General features: G+C 33.6%; 1 protein-coding gene across 1 annotated transcript in view; it reads right to left on the bottom strand.

Moving 5' to 3' along the window:
- Nucleotides 1–7,699, bottom strand: part of LOC130896846 (uncharacterized) — a 75,043-nt gene extending 67,344 nt beyond the window's left edge. Inside the window, exon 1 of the mRNA XM_057805186.1 lies at nucleotides 7,307–7,699. Within this exon, the coding sequence (XP_057661169.1) occupies nucleotides 7,307–7,468 (162 nt within the window). The 5' untranslated portion in view covers nucleotides 7,469–7,699. The remainder of the gene's footprint in view (nucleotides 1–7,306) is intronic.
- Nucleotides 7,700–11,177: the final 3,478 nt, after the last annotated feature.

The raw sequence follows: 11,177 nt of genomic DNA on the forward strand, positions 1-11,177 counted from the left end.
CTTCTTTCTTGTTCTAAAAGTGTTTTCCTTGATGTTTCTGGTCTTGTCCGATTGCCACTTTGTGAATTATTTTCTTTGTTTCTTGTCTTAGTTTTCCTACTACGTTCTGAAGACATTCCGCGATTGCGATTTTTGAATGTAGTTCAACGAAATCGTTTATTGAATGGAGATTCGTAAGGGATTTCGATTTTTCACTCAAGATTCTGCAATGAATCATCCTTACACTAAACAAGAACAACTTCGATGAAAATCGCAAGACAACGTAAATTGGGAAATCTAGTCACTGAAGAATTTTGTAAAGGAGATAATTTAACCTTAACAAAACAAGTAGTCAATCGAATGCTAGAAACACATTTTATTACTATTAATCATCATATTTTTCTATGATATCATAATACTAGAAAAAAAATTATCTATTAAATCGATACAGGCGCCATAATAATTATCTTCTAATAATAAAATCAATATTTAAGTTTAAGCAGAAAACTCCAAAGTATCCGAGTTTGGAAAAGTAAACTCATTAACATGGTTTCGTATTTACCATTCACTATTTACATTTTAGTGTACTAACTTTAATATATTTCCGGGTATTTTCGAATACTTACATATATATACATAAAGTAGAAACGGGAAAATTTTGTGCAATTTATAAATCTCTGGAGAATTGGTAACAGCGCTGAAAATATCAGTAAAAACAGTATATTCAAAAAAAAGGAAGGAAATTAATCCAGTTTTCCCAACACACACATTTAGTCGGAAACCTCCATTAGAATTAAAAACAGAGGATGTACCTAAGGGAACCGATATGGCAGTACGAAATACATATAAGTAAGTAAATAAATATGTGAAAATAAAAATACAATATCCACGTTATGTTCTCAATTTCCAGATTACAGTCAGCTTACATTTCAATTGAAATTAAAGAAAATTATGATTAAACATCATAGTGCATGTAGTATTATTTATACAGTGTAATTTTCATCAGTTTATAGTGTCATAACTTAAATGCTTAGAAATTTAGTGTAGGTTTTATCATAAAGGTTTTTAGTAACGAAAGTTTTAGAACACAAACAGTTCTGCATATTTCCTTCTTCCTCGTGAAATATATCGAAAAATGTCCAATATGAAACTTGTAGAGCGTATTCAGTCCTACAAATTCGTTTTTTTATTTTTTATTTTCGAAAAAAATTACGACCTCTAGCGTGTCGCAAATCAACGAAAAACATGTGAAAAAATGACCACCTGTAATTACTATTTTTTGCCGCATAAAAATTATTTGATCAATAAATTTCATATGTTTGATTAACAATTTGGCTAGTTTAGCAATTTACTTTGTATTGTAATAATACCCTGAACGACCAATCATCCATTTTGACGTGTGGATACAACCGTGCAAGCGGCTAAATCAAAACCGGGCACAGGTCTTACTGACTTTGCGGCGCGCTAGAAGTCGTAATTTTTCTCGAAAATAAAAAATAAAAAAACGAATTTGTAGGTCTGAATACGCTCTACAAGTTTCATACTGGACATTTTTCGATTTATTTCACGAGAAAAAAGGAAATAGCGAAAAACAATTTTTTCACAATTTCACATTCATATTTTTTTTCTTAAATTGCACGTCCGTACAAAACCTGTATAAAATATATTCATTTTAATTCAGATTAATACTTTTTTGAATAAATTTTTCATAGTGTCACACACTCAAGTAATCAGAGTGTCAGTTTTTTTCCTGGGAACGAATAACTTTATAGAGACTAGTCCATAAAAAGTGATAAATATTTCAACATGTGTCATCCATATGCAAATCTCGTAATTCTGCGATAGTGCGTCTGGGAGTTAGTTTTTTAGAATTCTAATACGATTCAAAACGAAATTTATAAATTGTTATTTGGAGAAAAAACAGAAACTTTTTATAAACAAGATTTTACAACATTGAGCTAAGGAAAGGACAAAATATTAATCCTCTTCGTTATAATTTATCATATTCTAACGGGCCTTCCAGCAAAGTACCTTTTTTGAGTCCTGGCATCCTAGCCCTTTTAAAAATGATACCTGAAAAAATTATTCACATAACCTTATAGCTCTTGAAAAACATACAAAATGCTTTTTTGAGGAAGCTGATTGCTTCAAAGCTTAGCAAGTTATTAGGGAAAACCAATTATGCAGTGCTAGATTATTGAAATCAGCTCTCCAATAACAAGCCTCCAATCCATGAAAAAGTCTTGGAAATGGCTACGTATGCTCCAAAAATTACGTTGCAAAACCCAAATTCACTTATTATATAAGCAGAAAACCGATAAACTTGCAGTGTTTCTACAAATTCTGCAAAAATTATTGTCAGAGCGTCAATGATGACCAAAAAAATGCCACATCCCATATAGGATTTTACGATGGGCCCCCAGTTTAGTGTGTACAACTCTGGCACTAGCTAGGAAGCCATTATTGACCCAGACTTGGAATCCAAGTGGGACTCTGGGATGATAACGCTTGGGGAGGCCTGGTTGCCTAGATAAACTCAAGACTGGTCTGCAGCCCTGTGCCAGGATGGTTACTAGTAAAAATAGATTTTCAATATATTGTTGTTACTTTTAATATTAAAATAAGATATTAGAACAAAACTTTATAAAGTTATTCAGAGTTCTACCAAGCCTGGCTGACTATAGAATGGCCGGGGCCAAGTCACGCAGACTTTAACCAAGCTTGGGCCATTATTTGTTTGCTAAGGTCGTGTTTCCCAGCTAAGCCCCGTCGTTAAGTGTGCGGGCTCCTACAAGGGATTTCATGCAGAGCACGATTTGTGATTTGCACTTCTGCAATACAATTTATCTTTGTTTATGTTTATATTTGAACAATCCGCATTTTCAGTATTCCATATTGCAATCTTTAAGCTGAACGTCAATCGGCGTAACTGCGTGTACTGGAACTACCAGAATCCTCACGTCTTCATCACACGGGATGTCTATGTGGGCAGGTATCCATGCTGGAGGTCTCGTGAATCCTTACTTTTTTAAGGAGTTAAGTTATCAGGAAATGATCAAAGATTTACTTGGGCAAATGGACAACAATCCAACGCTCGCGCTCGCGTTGAATGACCCGAACGTTCGGGATTTCTTCCTGTAGGACCTCCGAACTGCAATTGGAGAAGAATATGCGAACAGCTTGACAGGCTTCGCTGGACCTAGCATTGATCAAAATGGGCATCAATTTGAATACTTTTCCGAATCCCTTTTGTAATTTGTAATACAATTATAAATAAATACATTCAATTGATTATTAACTGATCAAATACTATTTTGAAATAGAAGAGAGATATAGAAAGGAGTCTCTTAAGTTAGTATTAGTGTCTAAAATTAGGGTGTCAGTTGTTAAAGGTTGAGGTACCACAAAATTCTCTCTAAAACAAACCAGAAGAATGTAAAATACAAAATTGGTGGTTAATTAAATTAACTAATGAATTATTGCGCAGTTTTATCGAAAATCATGTTACGTACGATTAAAAATTGATAAAAAAACCAAACATAGAAAGATTATCTTATTGCCATACCAGGAAATGTGGTAAAACTAAAATGTATTTCATCACGTAATCACATTGAAGTAAATTCCCACTAAAAGCGGATTTTATATTTCGTTTTATCTAAATTCTAGTCGGAATCACTTGGTTGTTGTTTGCATTTCAACAGATAATAATTATAATATTGTAATGATATAAATATATGTAAAGTATGACTATGCTTTTTCACTAGATAATATTTGTCAAATTTTTCCGAAATATTAACGAATAAAGTAAATAAATGACAGAATTGAATGGAATCGAAAAAATGATTCATGTTTGAATTAATAAACCTTTACTTTGGAAATTTGTATAATTTTTTTCGTAAAGTAAATAGGGTTGGAATAGGGTTTTGATTGAGCCATGCACTCAGCAGTTCAACCATTTAGCCCTATGATAAGCTCTCCCGCGCTCTTAACCAGGATATCCTCTAGAAAAATCGGGAAAAGCGCATTAGACCAATACGTAGAATGAATTCTTGACCCCATGGTACTTAGGTAATTTGTAGTATTTCAGTAGCCAATAATCCGATGATCAATTGTCTCATTCTCAATCCAGACACTTTGTCATGGAATAGATATGTTCGAACCCATTATTGAATGACAATTTTAGGTACCATCGCACGAAAAATCCACTAGAAATTCAGTATATTTAAAAATTACGTTGTCAGACATGAACCTTATTGATCAGACGTGGGATTTGGTTTAATAAGTAATCTCAAACAGAAGAAATCTTCATTTCAACTTCCAGGAACTCATAGAAGCGGTCCAAAAAGATTACAACAACAACCAATACAGGAAACCCCAGAGTGGACAAAGGGGCCAAGCCTGGGCCAAACCTGAGAAGCCTAGCTTCGGCTGTTAGGCCACATCCGGCGTGGTTCGAGTTTTTTGCCCAACACCCCGTCGGCAACCATACTTTTTTATTATGGGTCTGATCAATCCGATCTCTAGTTTATTCAGTGTGTTATTATTTATTTCTACTAAATGTAACCATGTCTGATGCGTATCTTCGAGTTCAAAGATGGCGTGCTTTGAATAGAGAAAAAACTAACTCAATAAACTAATAAACTAAATCAAAAAAATTATATTGAATAAAAAATTAATAAAGTTAAAGAACAAAAAGTTTTGTAATGTATAAGTCTTGGTATTTCTGTCCTGGCAGTTAAGGTTTGCCCAGCTCTGGCATTTAAGCTTGGGCCCATCGATATCACTCCAGAGTTTTACCAAGACTGGGCCAATCCTCGCTTACAAGCTTGACCCAGAGTTCTACATAGTTGGGCCAAGCCTGGCTTAAGCTTGGAACTTTCCTCTATGGAAATGGATATCATCAATTTTTCCATACTCAAACTATTCAACTTCTTACTACAAAACTGATTTTTTTCTAGACTTCCAATTCTGATTATGAGTTGATAGTGAGTGCGACAAGTTAAAACCGACTGAATTGTTTATTATTCTTTAGCTGTGAATTATTTTTTGGGTGTTTATGATTGTAGTTTAGTCACAGCTTTGTGAGAATCAAGAACGTTCTGTGATTAATACTTTTTGGACCAAGTTCGTATAAAAATTGTTTAAAAATTGGTAAAATCAAGGAACTATCGGTTGAAACTTGCGCTTTAGTCTCTATAGTTTAGGCAAAAATACATACGACGTACCGTGAAAAAATATGCATCCACTAGAAGCTATTCCGATAGAAAACGTTGAGGGCGGCTTCGAAATACCACAAGCGCTGAGGATAAACGTTTACAAAGAAGAAGGGATTGAGAGAAGTTTAATGGAGTGATGAGTCAAAGTGTGATGTTTTTGAGTCCTAAGAGAAAATATTTGTACATAGGTCAAAGGAAGAACGAATGCTAGTTCCATGTTTAATTCCGACTGTAAAACACGGCGGAGATTCGGTTATGGTTTGGGGATGTTTTGGAGGAAGAGAAACTGAAGATCTGGTAAAAATTGAAGAGATTTTAAGGAAAGAAAGAAAATATTAAAAGAAAATGTAGTTAGTACGTTCTGGTCGGAGTTGGATTACAAAATAATGATTTGTTATCGATTTTTTATCGTTTTTTGTTAATAACTTTTCGTTATTTTCCAACAAAAATGTCTAGAAAGCAAATTTGTCGAAAATTTAATTTACTACGAAAACTAATAATGTTATTGCGCGGTGGATAGATTTCTTGTTATAACGGAAAATATTTCAACTTTTAATCCGCTGTATAATTCTTAAAATTAACGAAATTAATGTGAAATTTGTTCATCTTGTAGATAATTGAATTTCCTACAAAAAAAAAACAATTTTTTCGCGGTAGATTGTTCCATTTTTAGTTTGCAATACCTCTTTTTCAATGATGGTCGATTCTCCTCAAAGATTCCCCACAAACTTGGTGTTAAGCTTGCCGACTTTGATAAATGCAAGGGTAAGTCATATTTTTTTCAACTTTTCAATGGACTAATGCCCTATAATGCTGAGAAGGAAATATTGTTTTATTCCTTGATGAATAATCAGTTTAGTCTTCATTTAATCACCATTTTTTTTGTATTGTATCACCCTTACCGCCTCTATTAACTTTTCTTGTCATTTTTTCATAAAAAAAAGAAAAGACTTGCCAGTCACCTACACGCGTAACACAGCGAACTGTATCTGAACTACAGCTTGACACGTCTGTGAACTCACGCGTGCCGTGTCATGTCGCGCTGCGTCTTCTATTTGCGCATTTCCTAACGAGTTAACATCACGTTTTCGACTTCTCAGCATTCCTAAATATCCAAAAGATTTCTTGCCAATTTTGTGCTCGTTTTTTACTTAGTTCTTAATAAAAAAAGTATCGTATGTTTTAATCACACCTCGTATATACCGCAGATTTTTTCATTAGAAGTACTATAGACATAATAAGTCAAGTTTCAAGTCAATTCCATGGATCCAAAAGCGCCCCATGAAAATACGGTTTCCAACGCATTTTTTTATCCAGAATAAATTTAAAAATAATCAAATATGTAAATCCAATATAATATCATGAATATAAGATACAATATCGAATTTACTACTCATGCGTAACATTAGGATCCCACAAATATATTTTGCCCTGTAGCCCACTCGCCCCTACTGATAATCGTCATATAATGACATTTGTAAGTAATTTCGTTGATGCCTTGATTTACCTCATTGCAATTTTTATAAGGATTTCTAATACTTAGAATTTATAATATAGTCTCGTTAAACTACTTTCTACTGATACATTTCGAATTTTTCTATAAAATTATGTTAATTTTTTTTAATTTATCATATACCATTATCAAAATGGCAGACATCAAACTTGTACAGATCGAACTAAATTAAAGATTGTCATAAAAGAATAATTAAGAAATTAAAACAGAATATGTAAAAAGCTATGTAGTAGACCTTATCTATATCATTTAATTTGTATTTCTTACTTATTACTCATAGTTATAATTGAAAATATTCAATTCTAATACATGCATTGTGCATTTCAATAACATTTATTAATATATTACCAAACGAGAAACGATATAAAAATATCTGAATACATAGATATATGATTACTAAATTTTATAACTTATTTCGAAACATTTTGTATAATATGTTAGTATGTAATGATTACTAGCAAGCTATACACATAGAAACACATATTGATCTATTTATTTTCATATCAGATCCATTTCTAGCAAAAAAAAACGTGAGTTCTGATAATCTATTATCCAACAGACACTAATATCTACCACATTTATAAATAATATCACTTACTTGTGTATATTGAGCCCTAATGGCATCTTGTCCTTCTCGATTAGCCCCTTCTCCATGTCTCAACATAGCCCTTTCTACTCTGGCTAACGTTGGCGAATCCAAAATTCCTGGAGGACGTTGTACGGCTCTTCCTGGGGGATCTTTATAAGTTTGTAACAGCATACTGCTACGGTCATTCGATAAAAATCACCCGAATAAATATTCGAAACGGTTCTTGTAACCAATTTGCGATTGATTGACTGGCGAACTGTCTTTAGCGTTTAAATTTTGACAGTTCTAGCGCATACACTCGCGGTAAGACGTAGGCTGACGAGAATCGACGCACTCTGTGTTTTGAAAGCGACTGAATGAAAGTCGATGTAACTGCTCACGGCTCGCGCCAAGATTATCAGTTTATCGTAATTTTCTTCAAGTGGTTGCGAGAAATGAGACATGCGCTTTTGACGATTTTCAAGGGAACTGAAAAAACTCCGAGAAGATGGGAAATTTTGCATTAATAGAATTCGTATTATAATTAAAAAAAAAATGTCTAGAGAAATTTGTTATTGTTCTATTTGAATAGTAATTTTTTATGATGAAATAAATTATGTGTACATTTGTTTATTGTTCGATATAGAAATTACGTACTGGGTGTCCAATTAAGACGAGAGCTATCTCTATAAGAATATCAAACTGAATACACTGCCTGACACGCGTCTGGCAGTGTGAGTGTTGGTGTAGTGGTGGTGTAAACAGTGTACTTAATATGAATATCGCCAACGGTTCCAGAAATTCCAGCTTAATAAGAGCGTCAAGACTTGGTTTGAAATAATTATTGTATAAAGTATGGAGGGTGGAGAGAAGGAGAACAATTTATATAAACAAATATTATTAGTGAGAAAATAACGAAATTAAATCACTCTAGGTGCACCTTTTCTCATAATTTCTTTGAGGTTATATTTTGTAAATTGACATACTTCAATTCTTCTACAATTGCTATATTCATACCAAACCCTAACGCCATTGTGGAACAGTTTTGGAACTGTCATTTGTCATATACAGGACACTTTTTCAACTTTTGTTGCAAATAAGCATAAAGTAGTGGAGAGAAAATAAAGAAAATTATTTTTAAGTTCATAAAATGACCTCCAGAGTGTAATAGCAATTTTTATTTAAACCTCGACACTTTCTGTTTTATTTTTCAAAAAAAAAGTCACTTAGTTTTGAAGGTAACCTTTCTAAATTTGTGGTGAAGTTACATCACTCTGTATATTATTTTATTACTTCACTGAATAACACCGCATAATTATGGTGATTTATACGTTATAGTCCATTCGTTTTTTTCTTTTCCGTCCCCTTTTAAATATATAATAATTTATATCAAAATCCGTGTCAAGATAATAATTTTTGGAAATGAATATAAAGCAGTGGCGTTTATTGGGTTCTTTGATTAACTCTCTAGCTTTGAGTTTTAATTATTTTATTTCCAGAAGGTTGTACAAACGCAGTTGATAAGAAGACGTACAGCGTTTTGTGGATAGTTTCGAGGGGGTCGAATATACGCAGTCAACAGTAAGACAGATGACGTTATGTCAATTATTTAGACGTGCTCGTCCATGCGTCGTTAGTAGGAAGACATATCGAGTTGTTTTTGTAGTTTTGTGGAGATCGAACATTCGCAGTTAAAAATAAGACATGTGGCGTTGTATTTATGGTACCCAGAGGTTTAAGAAGTTAAAAGACATGGAGTTGTGTAAAAATTTTCTCAATTCTCAAACTAATGGTTCAAATTGAATGAAATTTGATATGTACCGTGTTTCTATAATGCATTTTTGATTACTGATATTTATGCTTCTAGTTTTATTCAAAAAATGATGATACGGCCGTGTCGTTTGGTTTTACTCGACTTAACGGTTATGGAGGGTAAAGCAAATCCACTTATAACTAATAATTATAATTAATATGTCGTAAATAATCGATAATTTATTGTGTTTTCTTTTCTGATAGTTCAATTGGTTTTTTATAACCATAAGCTGTACAGAACAATAAAAAAAGTTTGGACTGGTCAAAAACCTTGTGTATTAAAGGTTACATAGTCGTATCATGAGATCTATAAATATTTATCTGGTAATGAAAGTTCCAAGAATCTCTTTCCAACCAATTCCACCGAAGATTTCATGTGTTTTCATGTATCAAGTTGTGTATTTTCAACAGTTTAGTCTAGTTTTCACTTGCAAGATGCAGTTTGCAATCTGTTGGGAACGTCGAAAATTGGGTCCTCTAATAGTTAATAAAGAAACATTATTTTAGATCATTCACAGACCAAAATTTATGTGAAAGTGTTGATGACACAATGAAGTTAGTTAGAAGTATGTTTGGTATTGGGAAATGTATCATTTATCGAGTTTTTGGAGAAGAGAAAAACCAAAATTTTCAAATGAAAATCATTCGAGAGAAAGACTTCGAAAGAAAGTACATGCGTTCTTATTTAGAAAAGAATTTCCGACAGTAGAAAAAGTTCTTACCACGTTTCGAAATGATAAGGATTATTCTGAACTGAGTCGAAGAAAACTAAGGAAACTTTGGAAGGAAATAGATTATTGATGGAAAAAGCATTCCAGGTAGTCTATTTTAATAGAAAGAAAGGATATTGCAGTATGAAGAAGAAATTACCTTAGGAACCTGAAAACTGGAAACACACAGTTAATGTTGAGTTTTTATATCAAATTGAACATGTGATTGTGGAAAAATAATAAAGTTTGGTAATTATAAGCAGGTTAATTGAGTGAAAATATAAGTGGGCACCCGATATACTGATTATTGGTTTATAACTTAATTCGTGCAGTTTGATAAGAGATGGCGTAACTTATATAATACTACATCGTTCCAATATTACCAACCTGCGCTGGAAAACTACTGTTATTGTACGTCTTTTCAGTAGATGTCATTCATTTTAATCGTTAACAAAAATCATTTTTTTTCCACTCAAATATGTCGAACTTTGTTCCAGGAAAAGTGTTTTTGCGGAAAGTTCTTCTTCATTACTTTAATATGAAGAAAAATGCTGCCGAATGTCATCGTACTTTAGTGGAAGTTTATGGTAAACATGTTCTAGCTGAGCGAACGTGCCAAAAGTGGTTTGCACGATTTAAAAGTGGTGATTTTAGCTTGGACGACGATGAACGTCCTGGGCAGCCAAAAAAGTTTGAAGATGAAGAACTTGAAGCATTACTCGATGAAGAAGAGCTCGCAGAATCTTTGAGGATCACTCAAGAAGCCATTTCAAAACGTTTAAAAGCAGCTGGATATATTCAAAAGCAAGGAAATTTGGTTCCACATGAACTCAAGCCGAGAGACGTCGAAAGGCGGTTTTTCATGTCCGAAATGCTGCTGGAACGCCACATTTTTGCATCGGATTGTTACTGGTGAAAAATGGATCCATTACGACAACCCCAAGCGCAAAAAATCATATGTAAAATCCGGCCAACCAGTTAATTCAACGGCAAAGCCGAATATCCATCGCGCGAAGGTCATGCTATCTATTTGGTGGGATCTGATGGGTGTGCTGTATTATGAGCTGCTAAATCCGGGTAATACCATCAATGGAGAATGCTACCGAACACAATTAATCCGTTTGAAAAGAGCAGTAGCCGGAAAACGCCCAGACACAAGGTAATAATTTTCCATCATGACAACGCTCGGCCCCACGTTGCTATTCCGGTTAAGAACTATTCGGAAAATAGTGGAAGGGAAGTTTTACCTCACCCACCTTATAGCCCAGACCTTGCCCCTTCTGACTACTAATTGTTCCGGTCGATGCAGAACGCCCTCACTGTAATATGGTTCACATCAGAGCAAGATCTCAAGAATTTTGAAAAAAAAAACCGCACGA

The sequence above is a fragment of the Diorhabda carinulata genome, chromosome 7 (assembly GCF_026250575.1).
Source record: "Diorhabda carinulata isolate Delta chromosome 7, icDioCari1.1, whole genome shotgun sequence".
In the NCBI taxonomy this organism is placed as follows: Eukaryota; Metazoa; Arthropoda; class Insecta; order Coleoptera; family Chrysomelidae; genus Diorhabda; species Diorhabda carinulata.